The sequence below is a fragment of the Micropterus salmoides genome, unplaced genomic scaffold, assembly GCF_014851395.1.
Source record: "Micropterus salmoides isolate LMB-PRFRI ecotype aquatic unplaced genomic scaffold, ASM1485139v1 Ms_hic_scaffold_3323, whole genome shotgun sequence".
Classification (NCBI taxonomy): domain Eukaryota; kingdom Metazoa; phylum Chordata; class Actinopteri; order Centrarchiformes; family Centrarchidae; genus Micropterus; species Micropterus salmoides.
In genome coordinates this window covers 11,278-34,413 of record NW_024042622.1, presented here as the reverse complement: position 1 = coordinate 34,413, position 23,136 = coordinate 11,278, and the positions used below count along the sequence as shown (strand labels likewise).

The following is a 23,136-nucleotide window of genomic DNA, read 5'->3' as shown; positions in this document are numbered from 1 at the left end:
CCCCGTTTGATCAGTGTGCAGAGCAAAGGATCTGAGAAGACCTTTAAGAGGTGAACGCATCATTCAGCAGAACAGCTGATGAAGCTCCTGCCCAGATCTGCATCCACCTCTTTACCCAGCACAAATGAGTTGTACCAGCCACAAGGTGCAGGAAATTCGGGCCGGCGTGCAGTTACAGTAAGTCAGAACTTATTCGGAAAAAGGGTTTCCATCTCCGTTTAGAGCATTTACTCTTTTTCTACAAAACACCTCAAGTGAACGAAAAAACTTTTGTCCAAATTAAGGATTAGTTTTCAGATTTTGCCGTTTCCATCGACATTTTCTAACGCGATGCTTCAAAATACGCATTAAAAAACGTTGATGGAACACGGCCATTAGCTGCAGCCCTGGCCAGTCTCAGACACACAGCTTCGGACGCCTTGTTTGTTTACTTGGAAGTTGGTCTCTAGCACCTCCTTCCCAAACACATCACGCCACCGTGAAAGGCGGGAACGATGATTGGTCGTGTTTCTGGGCCGAGTCGCTGAAAGACACGCTGCGACATCTTTAACTCTGCTTCAGGCCGAAGCCGGCGTGAAGGGCTGACCTTTGACCCCGGCGGCAGTCCTTCCAGCTGAGCGGGTCGACGGAAGCTGCGATGGTTTTCCAGTTTATGCTGCATCTTATCCTTCAGGAAGACGAACTGAAGACGGCATCTGTTGCAGTGGAAGGCCTGGCTGACCTGAGACAGAGGACAGAGGACACTCTCAGGCAAGAGCTTCTGCTGTACGGCGTTCCTACATGTTTTACAGTACGGGTTCTGAGCAGCTGGTAGGGATGTCACGAGAACTGAAACTCGGTACCAACTCAAAACCAAAATTCTGAACACATGTCGGTACTTGTTTTTCAAGGAACTGTAGATCCAACTGTGGAAGATGGCGACTAGTGCGGCTGCAGCTACTACTACTGCTGCTACTATTGCTACTGCTGGTACTGCTGGTACTGCTACTACTACTACTGCTGGTACTGCTACTACTGGTACTGCTACTACTGCTTCTACTGCTACTACTGGTACTACTAGTACTGCTAATACTGCTACTGCTACTACTGTTGCTACTACTGGTACTGCTGGTACTGCTGGTACTGCTACTACTACTGCTGGTACTGCTACTACTGGTACTGCTACTACTGCTTCTACTGCTACTACTGGTACTACTAGTACTGCTAATACTGCTACTGCTACTACTGTTGCTACTACTGGTACAGCTACTGCTGGTACTGCTACTACTGCTACTACTATTACTGGTACTGCTACTACTGCTGGTACTGCTGGTACTGCTTCTACTGGTACTGCTACTACTGGTACTACTAGTACTGCTAATACTGCTACTACTACTGGTACAGCTACTGCTGGTACTGCTACTACTGCTACTACTATTACTGGTACTGCTACTACTGCTGGTACTGCTACTACTATTACTGGTACTGCTACTACTGCTGGTACTGCTGGTACTGCTACTACTGCTTCTACTACTGGTACTGCTACTACTGGTACTGCTTCTACTGCTACTACTACTGTAATGCTACTTGTCCATTTGGGCTGTAGAAAAATGGCCGCGCAACATGGTGACGTTTTTATTTTGTAACGTGGGACCAAATTTGGCATCGAGAATCGTGGAATTTCACTGGTACTGGTATCCAAATTTCTGGCATCGTGACATCCTTAGCCGCTGGGGCTAAATAAAGACAAAAGGTTTGTCTTGTGTGTTGTTTTGTGTTCCTGCTGCACCAGAGAGACACTGAAACATGGCCGACACGTCCTGTGATACATGTATAAACGCCGCTGACTCCGCTACACAGGTAACTCCAGGAGGGGCTGCTGATTGGCCTGTTAGCTGACAACAGTATGTGTGTGTGCACGCTCACCTGGTGTCGCAGCAGGTGCTGCTGGTAGCTGGCGGGTTTCTGGTCACCTTCAGGCAGAACACACAGCAGGAAGCGCGAGTCTCTGTGGAAACTGGCAAATGCTGCAGGACGTCCGAGTAGAAGGACGAGCGATACGAACACACCTGCAAGGCACACCTGAATTAGTGAGGCCTGAGGACTGACCCCGAGCCAGGTCGGCGGCCAGCAGTCAGACTCACCTGGCAGATGTAGGGCACTCCTGGTTTGTGGTTGGACTTCATGTGGTTCAGGAAGGCCGGCTCGTTCTCAAACGCCCACTCACAAATATGACACATACCTGAGAGAGAGGGAGGACAGGTGAGTCTCAGGTCCAGATACAGACTGTACCTGTCTTTGTTCGTGCGTTCAAGCGGTTTGCAGCGCTTCCTCCTCCTGTGTGTCCGGAGACAGGTAAGTCATGAGTCAAGGGCAAGCCAAGACAGGTAAGCCCTAAGTCCAAGTCAAGTCCCACATCAAGACAGGTAAGTCCCAAGGTCCAAGTCAAGACAGGTAACTCCAAAGGTTAAGTCCTAAAAGGAAGACAAATTTTTTACATTCTTCAGGTGTGTGAGCAGGTGTGGTTCTTACAGGAGGAGGGGGTGCGGCCATGCACCTGCTCCTGGTGGCTGTTCAGCTGAGCAGGAGATGAGAACTGTCGGTAACAGAACTTGCAGCACTTCTTCTCGTCACCTCCTCCACCTCCTCCAATCAGCTCTGAGTGCTGCAGCATGTGCTGCATTAACCTGTATACACACACGCACACACACACGTGAGCATCCAGACCTCTGCACGTGCATCAGTCCATGTGTGTTCAGGTGCTCGCTGAGCCCACCTCAGGTTGTTCTCAGCGAGGTGCGAGCAGATCTGGCAGGTGAAGGTGGAGGTTTTGATTCCCAGTGGGTGTGGCTTCCTCAGACTGAGGTCGCCTTCAAACGTCCCGTAGTAGAAATCCTCCACGCTCATCACCACCCGAGGGGGGTCAGGATCGGCGCCGAGGTCACAGCGGCGGTCATGACGACAGAAGTGGCGGGACCAGGAGCTGGTGAACCAGACGACACGCAGAAACATGAGAGGGGTAACAATGCTAAGACAATGTAGCTCCTAGTTCAGTTTCTAGTTTCCTAGTACAGCTCCTAGTTTCCTAGTTAGGGTACTAGTTTCCTAGATTAGCTCCTAGTTTAAATAATAGTTTCCTAATTTAGCGCATAGTTTCCTAGTTCAGGTCCTAGTTTAGCTGCTAGTTTCCTAGTTCAGGTCCTAGTTTCCTAGTTCAGGTCCTAGTTTCCTAGATTAGCTCCTAGTTTCCTAGATTAGCTCCATGTTTCCAAGTTCAGGTCCTAGTTTCCTAGATTAGCTCCTAGTTTCCAAGTTCATGTCCTAGTTTCCTAGATTAGCTCCTAGTTTCCAAGTTCATGTCCTAGTTTCCTAGATTAGCTCCATGTTTCTAAATTCATGTCCTAGTTTCCTAGATTAGCTCCTAGATTAGCTCCTAGTTTCCAAGTTCAGGTCCTAGTTTCCAAGGTTAGCTTCTAATTTCCTAGTTCAGGTCCTAGTTTCCTAATTTTGCTCCTAGTTTCCTAGTACAGCTCCTACTTTCCTATTACAGCTCCTAGTTCAGGTCCTAGTTTCCTAGTACAGCTCCTACTTTCCTAGTTCAGGTCCTAGTTTAGCGGCTAGTTTCGTAGTTTAGCTCCTACTACAGCTCCTAGTTTTCTAGTTTAGCCCTAGTTTCTGAGATTAGCTCCTAGTTCAGCTCCTAGTTTCCTAGTTCAGCTCCTAGTTTCCTAGTACAGCTCCTAGTACAGGTCCTAGGTTCCTAGATTAGATCCTAGTACAGCTCCTAGTTTCCTAGATAAGCTCCTAGTAAAGCTCCTAGCTTCCTAGTACAGCTCCTAATTTCCTAGTACAGTTTTAGTATAGGTCCTAGTTTCCTAGATTAGCTCCTAGTACAGCTCCTAGTTTCCTAGTACAGCTTCTAATTTCCTATTCAGTTCCTAGTCTCCTAGTTCAGGTCCTAGTTTCCTAGATTAGCTCCTAGTACAGCTCCTAGTTTCCTAGTTCAGCTCCTAGTTTCCTAGATTAGCTCCTATTTTCCTAGTTCAGCCCCTAGTCTCCTGTACAGCTCCTAGTTTCCTAGTTCAAGTCCTAGTTTCCCAGATTAGGTCCTAGTTCAGGTCCTAGTTTCCTAGTACAGCTCCTAATTTCCTAGTCTAGGTCCTAGTTTCCTCGTACTGGATGCGTGTCTGCAGACTGTTCGCCCGACACGTTACAGTTCAGTCTCCGTAACGACAGATTTAGTTCATTTACAGTCCGGCAGTCGTGGAATGGTTGTCAAAGTGTTTCAACAGCAGAAACAACGCTGTTGGATGGATTTTTTTTATAGCAACACAAAACAGGAAAAGAAGCGTCGTCAGGAACCAGCATCAAAATCAAAGTATCAGTATCGTTCATTTCCCTACTTGTACCGCTGCTGATGGGAGGGATTCTCATGACCCCATTGGCTGAGCCAGAGGCAGGGCGGGGGAACCTGCCAGCTTCAGGGAGCTGACCCCACCACCTGGGTCATCTGAAGGTTAACTAAAAAAAGATAACCAATCAATCAATAAACCACTCAATCATCTGATCAGACGTGTGCTCGTGACCAGTCTGACTGACCGGGTCCTGGCGTGCTGGTGCGGATGGTTAGGGTGGCGGGCAGCTGCATGGCGGCGAAGGCAGAGGCCTGGGCCGGGCCTCTGGAGGGGGCGGGCCTGGTCTGGTCTGGACCGCCTGGCCCTGGTGGATGACAGAGGATACGCCCACACTGGGCCGTACCAACTGACCCAGAGACGAGGCTGCGGGGACAGGAAACAGCGGTGCTGAGTGATCAGCTGGGATCAGTGATCGATTTCTTATTGATTAATGTCTGATGGAGTCCAGGTGTCCTACACTGGATCAGGGTGAGCGGCTGGACCGTCTGACCCCGCTGCAGGTTCAGCAGCAGGGGGTGCCGTGGTTCATCATCGGGAAACCCTGCACGGTAAAAAAAAAAAACACAGGCGTGACATCACAGGTGTGACCTCACAGGCGTGACTCCTTTCATGAGTTGCACATCTTTATTTTTTAAGACGCAGAATTTTGCCTTCCTCTCAATCTTAGTTCAACATTGCAGCGCAGTGCATTGTGGGAGATTCCCTTGAGCAAAGTCTGCTGAAACATTTGTTGGCGGCAGCACGGGTCACAGTCCTCGGTGTGTTTGCGTGGACTGTGTTAATGCTGAGTCGTGGCGTCGGTCTTCATTTTGCTCTCAGGTTAGTCTGACGCAGTTTGACAGGCTCAAAAAATAAAGAGGCGGAGCCTGATAGCGAGCTGAGGTACAGAGCAAACCTCTGCAGCAGATTGACGCTGAGACCAGTTTTATTTTTGTCTTGCTTCATTATTTGCTGAATTTTCAAAGTAAAACGTCCAAGTCACTGTTGAATTCCATCTTCTGCTGAGCAGTCTGACATGGTGCCTCGGTCAGTTTTCATTTACCCAAAGTTCAAAGCAAATCGGTCCTGCTTAAAAGGTTCAAAAGCTAAACTGCTTCGTGCAACACCTGAAGTCTGACTATCAGGTGAAGTCTTTGTGAATCAATAAAACATGAACACATATAAATTATTATTGTATTATATGTATTAGTTTAAGCACTGTTTGTTGACAGCTGTGACTCACAATCAGATCCGATCACATTTTTGACCAATTAATGCAGAAATGCAGGTGATTCTAAAGACTTTTTACTGCGACTATATAAGGGTGGGCCGATAGACGAGGTTGAGCATACATCGTCATTGTAAAAACCCGCCCCCTGGCAAAAAAAAACAACAACATTTTTCACTTAATACCTCCACATGAAAGCAGGTTTTAATCAGCACGAACATTATATTATACATTTAAATGTGCTTCGCACCTTCCTCGGAACTCTCTTCTCCCCACACTCTCTTCTCTCCCCCCGCCCGTCTACTCCACTTTCTCCATCAGCAGCAGGCTACGTTTTTATAACGTCGCCTAAAGACACTAACCTTTCCGTATTTTTCCACCCACGATCCGTTATCACGGCAGCAGGTGAGCTCTTGCTTGTTAATGACGCAGCCTATCAAACAACCGAAAGCACCATCTGCACCCCGTGTTCACTGCTGCTTTAACGTTACCTGGTCCATGCTTGTAAAATATCCACCGCGACTTGTAACGTCATAGGCTACCAAGTTTTTAACTGAGTGAAGTCTGTGCGAGGTAGCACACACATAATACGACCGCTATCCCCCCCATGCCATCGTCTATCCCGATGGTTCAGTGTAGACATCGTCCGATCTCTAGACTACATACACCTGAAGAGTTCAAGACACATACTGCTGTGTTTACTATTGTTTATATTTTTATAATCTGAAAAACTGCAATATCCTCAATTCATCAAACAACTATCTGTTTTATAACATTTCAAATAAGTCTGTGAGTAATGAAGATTTATAAGACTTAACATTTCATAATATAAACATATTTACAGAGTAACAAAGAACATAAAATGTTTTATTCTTTTACAGTCCATTCAGTTCCAGCTACTTCATCAGATACAGGACACTGACCGGACTAGCAGGCAGCAGCACAGCTGTGTTCAAAGACGTCCGTCAATCTTTAACCTTTTCATGTCTCGTCAGCATCTCCTCTTCCCTCTCTGTCTTCTATCTTTCTGTATCTCCTTCTGCTTTGTAGTCGAACCTTCAGCATCTTCCTCTCTGGCTCTGTCGTCACATTTCTTTCTGCGTTCTCTGGTTCTCTGTCTGAAAGCGTCTTCGTCTTCCTCTCGGCTCTGTCTTCAAACTTCCTTAACCTCTCGTTCGTCTTCTGTCTGAAAGCCTACAGGCCTTTCTCTCTGGCCTTGGCATCAGAATTCATCCCCTCTTCCTGTTGTTGTACAGATTTAACCGTCTCTGAAAGTCCTGCAGGTGGAGGTGCGACGAACACACCGGTCTGTTCTCCAGGTGTGAAATGATCCTTAGATGGTGAGGTGTGGAACGTGTGGAGGAACGTTCCACACCTCACCATCTCACCTCCGCCTTCCGTCCGACCTCTGCTGTCCTCATATCTGAAATGTTCCACATTTGTCATCTGGATGAGCTGTCACAGCCCGCTCGGTCACATGACAATAAGCCACGTCCCGCCTCCAGCGACCGGGTTTCATTCTGACTAAACATTTCCAGGACTTTAATTGCAGCTGGGGATCTTGGCTCTGATTTCCCGGGTTCCTGCTCCAGTGAAAATCTGAGGCACGTAAGACAACTACAAACAATGAAGGATAAAGTGATCGTCACTGTAAACGTCTTCAAGATTCTCCAAGACAGAACTTGCAGCGATCGATCGTCGGTGACCGGGCAGATCAGTCTCACATGTTTGATCCTGTGCCCCCCCGCCCAAGTGATGTCCATATGTGGGAAACGCTGCCTTTACATGAGGGTCAGAAATATCCTATATTCTAAATATACTTATAAGATTTCATTGATCCCACACTGTTTATTACCAGCTGGACCTCAGGAGGAGCAGCTGGTGCTGACGAAGAGAGGAAGACAGAAAGGTCTGTTAGTCAGTTTAGTACGTACCGCGTACTGCGTACCGAGTCAGTGCGTACCGCCTACTGCGTACCGAGTCAGTGCGTACTGCATACCGCCTACTGCCTACCGAGTCAGTGCGTACTGCATACCGCCTACTGCGTACAGAGTCAGTGCGTACTGCATACCGCCTACTGCGTACCGAGTCAGTGCGTACTGCATACCGCCTACTGCCTACCGAGTCAGTGCGTACTGCATACCGCCTACTGCCTACCGAGTCAGTGCGTACCGCCTACTGCGTACCGAGTCAGTGCGTACTGCATACCGCCTACTGCGTACCGAGTCAGTGCGTACTGCATACCGCCTACTGCCTACCGAGTCAGTGCGTACCGCCTACTGCGTACCGAGTCAGTGCGTACTGCATACCGCCTACTGCCTACCGAGTCAGTGCGTACCGCCTACTGCGTACCGAGTCAGTGCGTACTGCATACCGCCTACTGCCTACCGAGTCAGTGCGTACCGCCTACTTTGTACCGAGTCAGTGCGTACTGCATACCGCCTACTGCCTACCGAGTCAGTGCGTACCGCCTACTGCGTACAGAGTCAATGCGTACTGCGTACCGCCTACTGCCTGCCGAGTCAGTGCGTACCGCCTACTGCCTACCGAGTCAGTGCGTGCTGCGTACCGAGTCAGTGCGTACCACGTACTGCGTACCGAGTCAGTGCGTACCGCGTACCAAGTCAGTGCGTACTGTGTATCGCCTACTTCGTACCGAGTAAGTGCGTACTGCGTAACGAGTCAGTGCGTACCGCCTACTGCATCCTGAGTCAGTGCGTACTGCGTACCGAGTCAGTGCGTACTGCGTACCGCCTACTTTGTACCGAGTCAGTGCGTACCACCTACTGCATACCGAGTCAGCGGGTACTACGTACCGAGTCAGTGCGTACTGCCTACTGCATACCGAGTCAGTGCGTACCACCTACTGCATACCGAGTCAGCGGGTACTACGTACCGAGTCAGTGCGTACTGCCTACTGCATACCGAGTCAGTGCGTACCACCTACTGCATACCGAGTCAGCGGGTACTACGTACCGAGTCAGTGCGTACTGCCTACTGCATCCTGAGTCAGCGCGTACTACGTACCGAGTCAGTGCGTACTACCTACTGCATACCGAGTCAGTGCGTACCACCTACTGCATACCGAGTCAGCGCGTACTACGTACCGAGTCAGTGCGTACCGCCTACTGCATCCTGAGTCAGTGCGTACTGCGTACCGCCTACTGCGTACAGAGTCAGTGCGTACTGCGTACCGCCTACTTTGTACCGAGTCAGTGCGTACCACCTACTGCATACCGAGTCAGCGCGTACTACGTACCGAGTCAGTGCGTACTGCATACTGCATCCTGAGTCAGCGCGTACTACGTACCGAGTCAGTGCGTACTGCTACTGCATACCGAGTCAGTGCGTACTGCATACTGCATCCTGAGTCAGCGCGTACTACGTACCGAGTCACTGCGTACTACCTACTGCATACCGAGTCAGTGCGTACCACCTACTGCATACCGAGTCAGCGGGTACTACGTACCGAGTCAGTGCGTACTGCCTACTGCATACCGAGTCAGTGCGTACCACCTACTGCATACCGAGTCAGCGGGTACTACGTACCGAGTCAGTGCGTACTGCCTACTGCATACCGAGTCAGCGGGTACTACGTACCGAGTCAGTGCGTACTGCCTACTGCATCCTGAGTCAGCGCGTACTACGTACCGAGTCAGTGCGTACTACCTACTGCATACCGAGTCAGTGCGTACCACCTACTGCATACCGAGTCAGCGCGTACTACGTACCGAGTCAGTGCGTACTGCCTACTGCATCCTGAGTCAGTGTGTACCACCTACTGCATACCAAGTCAGTGCGTACTGCGTACCGCCTACTGCGTACCGAGTCAGTGTGTACTGCGTACCGCCTACTTTGTACCGAGTCAGTGCGTACCGCCTACTTGTACCGAGTCAGTGCGTACCGCCTACTTTGTACCGAGTCAGTGCGTACCACCTACTGCATACCGAGTCAGTGCGTACTGCGTACCGCCTACAGTGTACCGAGTCAGTGCGTACCGCCTACTGCGTACAGTCAATGCGTACTGCGTACCGCCTACTGCCTACCGAGTCAGTGCGTACCGCCTACTGTCTACCGAGTCAGTAAGTGCTGCGTACTGCGTACCGAGTCAGTGCGTACCGCCTACTGCGTACCAAGTCAGTGCGTACTGCGTACCACCTACTGCATACCGAGTCAGCGCGTACTACGTACCGAGTCAGTGCGTACTGCCTACTGCATCCTGAGTCAGTGCGTACTACCTACTGCGTACTGCGTACCGAGTCAGTGCGTATCGCCTACTGCCTACCGAGTCAGTGCGTACCGCCTACTGTCTACCGAGTCAGTGCGTGCTGCGTACTGCGTACCGAGTCAGTGCGTACCGCCTACTGCATACCGAGTCAGTGCGTACTGCATACTGCATCCTGAGTCAGCGCGTACTACGTACCGAGTCACTGCGTACTACCTACTGCATACCGAGTCAGTGCGTACCACCTACTGCATACCGAGTCAGCGGGTACTACGTACCGAGTCAGTGCGTACTGCCTACTGCATACCGAGTCAGTGCGTACCACCTACTGCATACCGAGTCAGCGGGTACTACGTACCGAGTCAGTGCGTACTGCCTACTGCATACCGAGTCAGCGGGTACTACGTACCGAGTCAGTGCGTACTGCCTACTGCATCCTGAGTCAGCGCGTACTACGTACCGAGTCAGTGCGTACTACCTACTGCATACCGAGTCAGTGCGTACCACCTACTGCATACCGAGTCAGCGCGTACTACGTACCGAGTCAGTGCGTACTGCCTACTGCATCCTGAGTCAGTGTGTACCACCTACTGCATACCAAGTCAGTGCGTACTGCGTACCGCCTACTGCGTACCGAGTCAGTGTGTACTGCGTACCGCCTACTTTGTACCGAGTCAGTGCGTACCGCCTACTTTGTACCGAGTCAGTGCGTACCGCCTACTTTGTACCGAGTCAGTGCGTACCACCTACTGCATACCGAGTCAGTGCGTACTGCGTACCGCCTACAGTGTACCGAGTCAGTGCGTACCGCCTACTGCGTACAGTCAATGCGTACTGCGTACCGCCTACTGCCTACCGAGTCAGTGCGTACCGCCTACTGTCTACCGAGTCAGTGCGTGCTGCGTACTGCGTACCGAGTCAGTGCGTACCGCCTACTGCGTACCAAGTCAGTGCGTACTGCGTATCGCCTACTTCGTACCGAGTAAGTGCGTACTGCGTACCGAGTCAGTGCGTACTGCGTACCGCCTACTGCATCCTGAGTCAGTGCGTACTACCTACTGCGTACTGCGTACCGAGTCAGTGCGTATCGCCTACTGCCTACCGAGTCAGTGCGTACCGCCTACTGTCTACCGAGTCAGTGCGTGCTGCGTACTGCGTACCGAGTCAGTGCGTACCGCGTACCGCCTACTGCGGACCGAGTCAGTGCGTACCGCCTACTTTGTACCGAGTCAGTGCGTACCACCTACTGCATACCGAGTCAGTGCGTACTGCGTACCGCCTACAGTGTACCGAGTCAGTGCGTACCGCCTACAGTGTACCGAGTCAGTGCGTACCGCCTACTGCGTACCGAGTCAGTGCGTACTGCGTACCGCCTACCGAGTCAGTGCGTACTGCGTACCGAGTCAGTGCGTACTGCCTACTGCATCCTGAGTCAGCGCGTACTACGTACCGAGTCAGTGCGTACTACCTACTGCATACCGAGTCAGTGCGTACCACCTACTGCATACCGAGTCAGCGCGTACTACGTACCGAGTCAGTGCGTACCGCCTACTGCATCCTGAGTCAGTGCGTACTGCGTACCGCCTACTGCGTACAGAGTCAGTGCGTACTGCGTACCGCCTACTTTGTACCGAGTCAGTGCGTACCACCTACTGCATACCGAGTCAGCGCGTACTACGTACCGAGTCAGTGCGTACTGCCTACTGCATCCTGAGTCAGCGCGTACTACGTACCGGGTCAGTGCGTACTGCCTACTGCATACCGAGTCAGTGCGTACTGCATACTGCATCCTGAGTCAGCGCGTACTACGTACCGAGTCACTGCGTACTACCTACTGCATACCGAGTCAGTGCGTACCACCTACTGCATACCGAGTCAGCGGGTACTACGTACCGAGTCAGTGCGTACTGCCTACTGCATACCGAGTCAGTGCGTACCACCTACTGCATACCGAGTCAGCGGGTACTACGTACCGAGTCAGTGCGTACTGCCTACTGCATACCGAGTCAGCGGGTACTACGTACCGAGTCAGTGCGTACTGCCTACTGCATCCTGAGTCAGCGCGTACTACGTACCGAGTCAGTGCGTACTACCTACTGCATACCGAGTCAGTGCGTACCACCTACTGCATACCGAGTCAGCGCGTACTACGTACCGAGTCAGTGCGTACTGCCTACTGCATCCTGAGTCAGTGTGTACCACCTACTGCATACCAAGTCAGTGCGTACTGCGTACCGCCTACTGCGTACCGAGTCAGTGTGTACTGCGTACCGCCTACTTTGTACCGAGTCAGTGCGTACCGCCTACTTTGTACCGAGTCAGTGCGTACCGCCTACTTTGTACCGAGTCAGTGCGTACCACCTACTGCATACCGAGTCAGTGCGTACTGCGTACCGCCTACAGTGTACCGAGTCAGTGCGTACCGCCTACTGCGTACAGTCAATGCGTACTGCGTACCGCCTACTGCCTACCGAGTCAGTGCGTACCGCCTACTGTCTACCGAGTCAGTGCGTGCTGCGTACTGCGTACCGAGTCAGTGCGTACCGCCTACTGCGTACCAAGTCAGTGCGTACTGCGTATCGCCTACTTCGTACCGAGTAAGTGCGTACTGCGTACCGAGTCAGTGCGTACTGCGTACCGCCTACTGCATCCTGAGTCAGTGCGTACTACCTACTGCGTACTGCGTACCGAGTCAGTGCGTATCGCCTACTGCCTACCGAGTCAGTGCGTACCGCCTACTGTCTACCGAGTCAGTGCGTGCTGCGTACTGCGTACCGAGTCAGTGCGTACCGCCTACTGCGTACCAAGTCAGTGCGTACTGCGTATCGCCTACTTCGTACCGAGTAAGTGCGTACTGCGTACCGAGTCAGTGCGTACTGCGTACCGCCTACTGCATCCTGAGTCAGTGCGTACTACCTACTGCGTACCGAGTCAGTGCGTACTGCGTACCTCCTACTGCGTACCGAGTCAGTGCGTACTGCCTACTGTGTACCGAGTCAGTGCGTACTGCGTACCACCTACTGCGTCCCGAGTCAGTGCGTACCGCCTACTGCGTACCGAGTCAGTGCGTACTGCGTACCGCCTACTGCGGACCGAGTCAGTGCGTACCGCCTACTTTGTACCGAGTCAGTGCGTACCACCTACTGCATACCGAGTCAGTGCGTACTGCGTACCGCCTACAGTGTACCGAGTCAGTGCGTACCGCCTACTGCGTACAGTCAATGCGTACTGCGTACCGCCTACTGCCTACCGAGTCAGTGCGTACCGCCTACTGTCTACCGAGTCAGTGCGTGCTGCGTACTGCGTACCGAGTCAGTGCGTACCGCCTACTGCGTACCAAGTCAGTGCGTACTGCGTATCGCCTACTTCGTACCGAGTAAGTGCGTACTGCGTACCGAGTCAGTGCGTACTGCGTACCGCCTACTGCATCCTGAGTCAGTGCGTACTACCTACTGCGTACTGCGTACCGAGTCAGTGCGTATCGCCTACTGCCTACCGAGTCAGTGCGTACCGCCTACTGTCTACCGAGTCAGTGCGTGCTGCGTACTGCGTACCGAGTCAGTGCGTACCGCCTACTGCGTACCAAGTCAGTGCGTACTGCGTATCGCCTACTTCGTACCGAGTAAGTGCGTACTGCGTACCGAGTCAGTGCGTACTGCGTACCGCCTACTGCATCCTGAGTCAGTGCGTACTACCTACTGCGTACTGCGTACCGAGTCAGTGCGTACTGCGTACCTCCTACTGCGTACCGAGTCAGTGCGTACTGCCTACTGTGTACCGAGTCAGTGCGTACTGCGTACCACCTACTGCGTCCCGAGTCAGTGCGTACCGCCTACTGCGTACCGAGTCAGTGCGTACTGCGTACCGCCTACTGCGGACCGAGTCAGTGCGTACCGCCTACTTTGTACCGAGTCAGTGCGTACCACCTACTGCATACCGAGTCAGTGCGTACTGCGTACCGCCTACAGTGTACCGAGTCAGTGCGTACCGCCTACAGTGTACCGAGTCAGTGCGTACCGCCTACTGCGTACCGAGTCAGTGCGTACTGCGTACCGCCTACCGAGTCAGTGCGTACTGCGTACCGCCTACTGCATACCGAGTCAGTGCGTACCGCCTACTTTGTACCGAGTCAGTGCGTACCACCTACTGCATACCGAGTCAGTGCGTACTGCGTACCGCCTACTGCGTACCGAGTCAGTGCGTACCGCCTACTTTGTACCGAGTCAGTGCGTACCACCTACTGCATACCGAATCAGTGCGTACTGCGTACCGCCTACTTTGTACCGAGTCAGTGCGTACCACCTACTGCATACCGAGTCAGTGCGTACTGCGTACCGCCTACAGTGTACCGAGTCAGTGCGTACTGCGTACCGAGTCAGTGCGTATCGCCTACTGCATACCGAGTCAGTGCGTACTGCGTACCGAGACAGTGCGTACTACCTACTGCATACCGAGTCAGTGCCTACTGCATACCGCCTACTGCATACCGGGTCAGTGCGTACTGCATACCGAGTCAGTGCGTACTGCATACTGAGTCAGTGCGTACTGCCTACTGCATACTGAGTCAGTGCGTACTGCCTACTGCATACTGAGTCAGTGCCTACTGCATACTGAGTCAGTGCGTACTGCCTACTGCATACTGAGTCAGTGCGTACTGCCTACTGCATACCGAGTCAGTGCGTACTGCATACTGAGTCAGTGCGTACTGCCTACTGCATACTGAGTCAGTGCGTACTGCCTACTGCATACTGAGTCAGTGCGTACTGCCTACTGAGTCAGTGCGTACTGCCTACTGCATACCGAGTCAGTGCGTACTGCCTACTGCATACTGAGTCAGTGCGTACTGCATACTGAGTCAGTGCGTACTGCCTACTGCATACTGAGTCAGTGCCTACTGCATACTGAGTCAGTGCGTACTGCATACTGAGTCAGTGCGTACTGCCTACTGCATACCGAGTCAGTGCGTACTGCATACTGAGTCAGTGCGTACTGCCTACTGCATACCGAGTCAGTGCGTACTGCGTACCGAGTCAGTGCGTACTGCCTACTGCATACCGAGTCAGTGCGTACTGCATACTGAGTCAGTTCGTACTGCCTACTGCATACTGAGTCAGTGCGTACTGCCTACTGCATACCGAGTCAGTGCGTACTGCATACTGAGTCAGTGCGTACTGCATACTGCATACCGGGTCAGTGCGTACTGCATACCGAGTCAGTGCGTACTGCATACTGAGTCAGTGCGTACTGCCTACTGCATACTGAGTCAGTGCGTACTGCCTACTGCATACTGAGTCAGTGCCTACTGCATACTGAGTCAGTGCGTACTGCCTACTGCATACTGAGTCAGTGCGTACTGCCTACTGCATACCGAGTCAGTGCGTACTGCATACTGAGTCAGTGCGTACTGCCTACTGCATACTGAGTCAGTGCGTACTGCCTACTGCATACTGAGTCAGTGCGTACTGCCTACTGAGTCAGTGCGTACTGCCTACTGAGTCAGTGCGTACTGCCTACTGCATACCGAGTCAGTGCGTACTGCCTACTGCATACTGAGTCAGTGCGTACTGCATACTGAGTCAGTGCGTACTGCCTACTGCATACTGAGTCAGTGCCTACTGCATACTGAGTCAGTGCGTACTGCCTACTGCATACCGAGTCAGTGCGTACTGCATACTGAGTCAGTGCGTACTGCCTACTGCATACCGAGTCAGTGCGTACTGCGTACCGAGTCAGTGCGTACTGCCTACTGCATACCGAGTCAGTGCGTACTGCATACTGAGTCAGTTCGTACTGCCTACTGCATACTGAGTCAGTGCGTACTGCCTACTGCATACCGAGTCAGTGCGTACTGCATACTGAGTCAGTGCGTACTGCATACTGCATACCGAGTCAGTTTGTCTGCGTGCATTAACTAAACAGAATAAAGCCAATGTTGCTGCAGGTCTCCAGCGCCCCCCACAGGAGTATGCTGCAAACTCTTCGTTCAGCATTCTCTTCATTCTTGCTAATGTAATACACAATACTGTAATGTAATACAGTAATACACATCCTGGCAGCATGCAGCTGAGCGTTCAGGAAACAAAATGACGTCTCACTCACTCTGAGTACTGTAGTATAGTGAAGTATGAATACTGTGTTCAAAGTGATAACAAGAGAACATAACTGGCCAATGAGAAGCGAGAGAGAGCTGTGGCGTTTCAGCTCAGTGTACAGTGGGTACGGAAAGTATTCAGACCCCTTTAAATTTTTCACTCTTTGTTTCATTGCAGCCATTTTCCAAAAATCAAAAAAGTTCATTTTATTTCTCAGTAATGTACACTCAGCACCCCATCTTGACAGAAAAAAACAGAAATGCAGAAATTTTTGCAAATTTATTAAAAAAGAAAAACTGAAATATCACATGGTCATAAGTATTCAGACCCTTTGCTCAGTATTTAGTAGAAGCACCCTTTTGATCTAATACAGCCATGAGTCGTTTTGGGAAAGATGCAACAAGTTTTTCACATCTGGATTTGGGTATCCTCTGCCATTCCTCCTTGCAGATCCTCTCCAGTTCTGTCAGGTTGGATGGTAAACGTTGGTGGACAGCCATTTTCAGGTCTCTCCAGAGATGCTCAATTGGGTTTAAGTCAGGGCTCTGGCTGGGCCATTCAAGAACAGCCACGGAGTTGTTGTGAAGCCACTCCTTCGTTATTTAGCGGTGTGCTTAGGGTCATTGTCTTGTTGGAAGGTAAACCTTCGGCCCAGTCTGAGGTCCAGAGCGCTCTGGAAAAGGTTTTCGTCCAGGAGATCCCTGTGCTTGGCCGCATTCATCTTTCCCTCGATTGCAACCGGTCGTCCTGTCCCTGCAGCTGAAAAACACCCCCACAGCATGATGCTGCCACCACCATGCTTCACTGTTGAGACTGTATTGGACAGGTGATGAGCAGTGCCTGGTTCTCCACACATACCGCTTAGAATTAAGGCCAAAAAGTTCTATCTTGGTCTCATCAGACCCGAGGATCTTATTTATCACCATCTTGGAGTCCTTCAGGTGTTTTTTAGCAAACTCCATGCGGGCTTTCATGTGTCTTGCACTGAGGAGAGGCTTCCGTCGGGCCACTCTGGTGGATTGCTGCAGTGATGGTTGACTTACTACAACTTTCTCCCATCTCCCGACTGCATCTCTGGAGCTCAGCCACAGTGACCTTTGGGTTCTTCTTTACCTCTCTCACCAAGGCTCTTCTCCCCCGATAGCTCAGTTTGGCCGGACGGCCAGCTCTAGGAAGGGTTCTGGTCGTCCCAAATGTCTTCCATTTGAGGATTATGGAGGCCACTGTGCTCTTAGGAACCTTAAGTGCAGCAGAAATTTTTTTGTAACCTTGGCCAGATCTGTGCCTTGCCACAATTCTGTCTCTGAGCTCTTCAGGCAGTTCCTTTGACCTCATGATTCTCATTTGCTCTGACATGCACTGTGAGCTGTAAGGTCTTATATAGACAGGTGTGTGGCTTTCCTAATCAAGTCCAATCAGTATAATCAAACACAGCTGGACTCAAATGAAGGTGTAGAACCATCTCAAGGATGATCAGAAGAAATAGACAGCACCTGAGTTAAATATGAGTGTCACGGCAAAGGGTCTGAATACTTATGACCATGTGATATTTCAGTGTTTCTTTTTAATAAATTTGCAAAAATTTCTACATTTCTGTTTTTTTCTGTCAGGATGGGGTGCTGAGTGTACATTACTGAGAAATAAAATGAACTTTTTGATTTTTGGAAAATGGCTGCAATGAAACAAAGAGTGAAAGATTTAAAGGGGTCTGAATACTTTCCGTACCCACTGTACATTAAAGCTGAATCCCTCTGAGGCGTTCCCGAGTGGGTCCGTGAGGGTCTAGGGATGTAACACTATCGTGAAGTGCACAAGGGCTCCCTCCAGTCCTTTGGAGTCCTCTCTGTAAGTTTGCATCTCTGTAGCCTGAGGGAATTACCCACAGTTCTTAGCGTTGTGACATGAAACACAGGGAAGCCTGCGTTTGGAAAAAAGTAAACAAACATGGAAGGAGCAACTTTACGTGTAAATATTCGGGTAGCATCGATTTATTGATTAGTTGTCAACTGTTAAATTAACTATTCTGATAATCGATTAATCGGCTTCAGTCCTCTTTATAAGAAGGAATGTTCAAATTCTCTGGTTCCAATTTCCTTGTGTCTCGTTTCTGTGACAGTAAACGGAACGTCTTTGGGTTGTGGACAGAACGAGACATGCGAGGACGCCACCTTCGGCTTCGGGGAACACTGATCGACATTTTTCACCATTTTCTTGACCAAACAACTGATGGATTCATCGAGAAAATAAAGGACAAAAAAATTGAGAAACGAGTGGTGAGTTTCAGCCCTGTCTGATGAAAACCAGTAAAATGATTATTTAAAAACGACCTCGCATCAGCGTCTCATTTTCAAATCATCAGTTTACTCTGCAGGATCCTGCAACACGTTCCGATCAGACAGTCGGTCACTGTTTTGGCCTATTCAAGGTACCGTAACGCGGTGCTGTCCCATTAAACCATCTGAGGCCCTCACAGCCTTCAGCTCCAGGTGAGCTCAGTCTGAGGGTTCAGGGTGGATGCTGTGATCGGACCAAAAACAAACCCGCAGGAAGTGTGAAGACCTTCAGCAGAGGAGCAGAGGGGTGTTTGATTTCTGTACCTGCGTGGTGAGGAGGAAGGGCTGGCGACCACCTCCCCCAGGGGCTGCTGGTAGGAGGAAGGTTCCGCTTGCTGTCTGCGTCAGGATGAGGGGCTGGGCCTGAGCCATGAGGGGCGGGGCCGCGGAGGCAGGCGACGGGGGGTGAGAGAGCGAGGAGGAGGTGACGATGGAGGGAGGAGGAGGCATCACAGAGGAGACGGTCCGTACGGGAGGAGACACTGAGGAACAGAAAAACCGAGAGTGAAATCAGTCGGCACCACGGGGGGTGATCGCTCCAGGGTTCGGTTCAGCCGGACTAAGTAAGGCTGAGGTGAACCCGCCCTCTTCATGGGACATCCCTACTTTTAACTGACCTCTGGAACACACACACGCACACACAAGTACCTGTTTGAGCAGGTGTGATGGACGGGGGAATCCCGGGGGGCGGAGTCTCAGAGGCCGGAAGAGGAGACAGAGAATCCTCCACTGGAGAGACAGACAGGTGTTACTGTTGAGTGCATCAGAGATGCTCACAAGTCTCTGAGCAAGAGTCCAAGTCAAGTCTCTGAGCAAGAGTCCAAGTCAAGTCTCTGAGCAAGAGTCCAAGTCAAGTCTCATGTCTCTGAGCAAGAGTCCAAGTCAAGTCTCTGAGCAAGAGTCCAAGTCAAGTCTCATGTCTCTGAGCAAGAGTCCAAGTCATGTCTCTGAGCAAGAGTCCAAGTCAAGTCTCTGAGCAAGAGTCCAAGTCAAGTCTCATGTCTCTGAGCAAGAGTCCAAGTCAAGTCTCTGAGCAAGAGTCCAAGTCATGTCTCATGTCTCTGAGCAAGAGTCCAAGTCAAGTCTCATGTCTCTGAGCAAGAGTCCAAGTCATGTCTCTGAGCAAGAGTCCAAGTCAAGTCTCTGAGCAAGAGTCCAAGTCAAGTCTCATGTCTCTGAGCAAGAGTCCAAGTCAAGTCTCTGAGCAAGAGTCCAAGTCAAGTCTCTGAGCAAGAGTCCAAGTCAAGTCTCATGTCTCTGAGCAAGAGTCCAAGTCAAGTCTCTGAGCAAGAGTCCAAGTCAAGTCTCATGTCTCTGAGCAAGAGTCCAAGTCAAGTCTCAAGTCTCTTGTGGTTATAATAAATGTTGTATCACCTGCTGTGTTCAATCCAGGCTTCTTATAAAACTGCAGAGCTATAACCTCCCGTAGCTCGTAGCTGAAGTAAGAAGCAAGCTAACGTTAGATGGCCACTGCTGGGCTAAACATGTTACTAACCAATTTTGCATTCAGGGCTTCTTTGTTTGGGTCTAGTTGTATGAAGTTTGATGAACGGCTCAGCAGCTGTTTGTTGTCCTCTCTCACGTGTAGCAGCTGATGCTACGTGTTACGTAGGCAGGTTATAGGTAACGCAGGGAGGGAATAACGGCACGCTCATCAGACGCTTCCTAAAAATAAACATTGTTCACGAGTCCCGCACCTCGAGTCCGAGTCGAATCTGAAGTCTTTTGAGGACGAGTCTCAAGTCGAGTCGTGTGCAACTTAAGTCAAACTCGAGTCTGAGTCTCAAACTCGAGTCCCCATGTCTGGTGCATGCGTCCAGTTCTCACCTGGCTCGCCGTAGTTGTCGACGAAGTCCATCTCGTCTTCCTCCACGCTGTCGTCCACCTGTTGCCATGGCTCCAGCTCCTCCTCCTCGCACTCCATAAACAACTCTGTATCCATGTTGCTATAGAAACCACAACAGCCTGTCAGCGTCACGACAAGGGCGAACCCTGACCTTTATCACTGCCATAAAGCAGACAAACAGCTGGAGACTTTAGCAGCAGCTCTGAAGCTTTCACTCGCACCACGTGAGCTTCAGTAAAAGGGGGCGCTGCCTGCTGTGAACTTTAAAGTTTGACGTTAGATATTTAAAGCACAGGGCCTTTAGAAACAACTGGAACTTGTTGGGCAATTAGCATTAATAAGTCTAATGTAGGTACATGGACAATATTTCAGCCACCACCTGGCTGATTTGGACCATCTGGGATGGTTTTGGGTGTTACTGAGGAGGCTGAAAGCGACCACGTGTCAGCCCCCCGGTGGGCGATGTTATTTATCTGCTTAATATAAAGGTGACAGGTGTGTTGAGACATTATATTCTTAATTAAGTTCTGCTCATGTGTTGACCTGTTTCACTCCCTTCTCTCTGTGAGGATTAAGCCACAGTCATGTTATCAGAAGGTGTCACGGGCTATGAACTAAAATGTTATGCATCGTTTGGATAATTGTGTTCATTAATATTCAACATTTAAATGATTTTCTGTCCTGACTGAAAACTGCCCACGAGGAGCTCAAACAGACACTTCTGCTCTAATTTTAAAATGTGGCTCCCCTGTAGCTGCTGTAATGTTGTCAGATTGGTGATTATGCTAATTCATGCTAATTATTTTAACTGCCCAACATATGTAAGTTAGCATCCGGCGGTTTCTAAATTCTGAAGACCCGTATTGGACTCTTGTTGTGGTGGTCTGACCTGAACCCAGCCTGAAAGGACCAAAGAGCTGAAGGCAGCCTGGTGGGTCTGGTTTCAGGTTCTGGCTGCTGTGAGACCAGATCAATAATACAAAGTCCCTCTTGTTACTGAGTTAGTTTTAAATAAAGTCGTATTAAACACAGTGAGCGGGATCCGTGCGGTGTAATGTCGCGCTGCGGCCGCACGGGGCGCTGTCCCCCGGCTCCTCTCGGGCTCTCTGTCTCTGTCCCCGCGGGGAGAGGAGCTCCTGTCCCGGCGGGAGGAACCTTAAAGTCCTGGCGGGTACAGAAACATTACAGGGTCCAGTCAGACCGGTTAATGCAGAGCCCGGGTAACTGTGAGCACGGAACCGGGCTGGAAACCCAGTTCAGCGCCCAGTCCGCCGCGGTGCGTTTGGTCTGTCTGCCTGCACCGCCCCGCCGGCAGCACATCGCTGCTGCAGACCAAGCGCTTCCTAAATGAACCTGCTGAACGGGCCTGCGTGTTAACCCGGTCCGGACCGAGCCGAGCCGAGCCGAGCTGGTCTTACCTGCTGTTGGAGCGGGACAGCGAAGCACGGACGGGTTCGCTCGGTTCTTCTCCGGCGCGCTTCGGTTGGACCGGAGGCGGGGGGCGGGTCTTCCTCCTGCTGTCGCTGTCAGTGCCGCAGATTGGCCCACAGCGGCAATACGTCACTTCCCGCTCAGACAGCGCTGTCTCTCATTGGTCGGGGGAAATTTTTCTGGAGGAACTGAAGTCCGTTCAGCTGCGGGTTTTCAGGGTGGCGGGGTCAAAGAGCTCCACAGCGGCCGGTCCGGCTCCGGTAAACCGGACTGAGCGAGACCACAACAGCAGCCAGACAAACAAACACAACAACAAGTCAACATGGAGGCCGAGACGCGCCAAAACAAGGCAGCACAGGCTCAGGGCAGGCCGCCATTTTGATTTAGTTGTTTTCAGGAGGGGCGGAGCTACAGAGTGACGTCAGGGGCAGAATTTTCTTTTGTTTTTATTTTTTTTAATATTTTATTTTCGACAGCAGACATAAATAAACATTATAAAAACAAAACGTATATACATGTACAAAATAAATAAAAACCGAGCGAACAGATTCCGTTAGAAATTAGTCTTTGTGGCCTTTTTATTTTTAGTGTCTCTGATCTGGTGCTGTTTCGATGCAGGTCTTGGTAAACATGTTTGGAGTCTGTCGATTTCTTTCTTGTGGTTTTGGAATTTCCCCAATAATAAAACCAACTGAACGTCTTTTTCCTGAAGTTGAATTGTTTCCCAGTTTTTGCTTCTTTTATAAAGTTCAACCAAAATATTCTACTGTACATTCAGTGATAAAACTGTTTCTGCATGTTGACAGAAAATTAATTCTAAATCAGCGTCTTCTTACTGGATATATACGATATATGTTAAAGCCTTTTACTTTATTGTTCAGACAGAATTTGTCAGAAATAACATGAAACAAAAACTCAACAGGTTTTCAGGGGTTCATGTTTCTGTTCCTTCGGATTAAAAAACATTATTTCAATAAGAGAGAATCTTTTCTCTGATTTCAGATCTTCAGAGAACAAAAACCAATAAAGTGACGGACATTTCCTGAACAAAGCATATCAGAAGCAGCTCATTTACTGCTCAGGGAAATCAAGAATAAAAAAAAATAATAAAGAATGTTTATTAATATTATTATTTAGGTCAATATTCTGGTTTATTCTGACCCAATACTGCAGTTTTTAAAGATTTAAATCCATTCCAGCTCTCTACAGTCTCACTACAAATTAATAATACTATTATTTATTGATCACGTGTCTGTCACATAGAGTACATAATTCCACACATTTTTATTTTTATTTGTATTTGTTCTATTTCTATTATTAATATTTCTGTTAATTTAATTCTGTGTAACATGAGCAACTGTAATGCAACAAATGTCCCCTCGGAGATCAATAAAGGATGTCTGATACATATAGTAGGTTATACACTCACCGGCCACTTTATTAGGTACACCTTGCTAGTAACGGGTTGGACCCCCTTTTGCCTTCAGAACATCTTCACTGGACTGAGATCTGGTGACTGTGGAGGCCACTAGAGGCCACTCAACTCACTGTCATGTTCAAGAAAGCAGATGATCTGAGCTTTGTGACATTATCCTGCTGGAAGCAGCC

The 23,136-nt window shown here is 50.2% G+C and overlaps 1 protein-coding gene across 1 annotated transcript; it reads right to left on the bottom strand.

Annotated features, from left to right (window-relative positions):
* Window positions 1-4,669: 4,669 nt before the first annotated feature.
* Window positions 4,670-21,644, bottom strand: LOC119884266 (proline-rich receptor-like protein kinase PERK2). Its single transcript, XM_038694721.1, has 6 exons — window positions 21,516-21,644; window positions 20,079-20,197; window positions 18,900-18,980; window positions 18,516-18,733; window positions 4,852-4,935; window positions 4,670-4,757 (listed from the first exon to the last, which is right to left on the bottom strand). The coding sequence occupies exons 2-5, from the start codon at window positions 20,191-20,193 to the stop codon at window positions 4,897-4,899; spliced, it is 453 nt and encodes a 150-aa protein (XP_038550649.1). The 5' UTR covers window positions 20,194-20,197; window positions 21,516-21,644; the 3' UTR covers window positions 4,670-4,757; window positions 4,852-4,896.
* Window positions 21,645-23,136: the final 1,492 nt, after the last annotated feature.

Bases quoted from the DNA above. Each gene is read 5' to 3' on its own strand.
- LOC119884266 (XM_038694721.1), bottom strand. From the start codon at position 20,193: ATGGATACAGAGTTGTTTATGGAGTGCGAGGAGGAGGAGCTGGAGCCA. The intron at 18,734-18,899 runs GTACTTGTGTGT...TCTGTTCCTCAG, and splicing joins CATCACACCTGCTCAAACAG to TGTCTCCTCCCGTACGGACC. The intron at 4,936-18,515 runs GTACAGAAATCA...TTTACCGTGCAG, and splicing joins CCTTCCTCCTCACCACGCAG to GGTTTCCCGATGATGAACCA.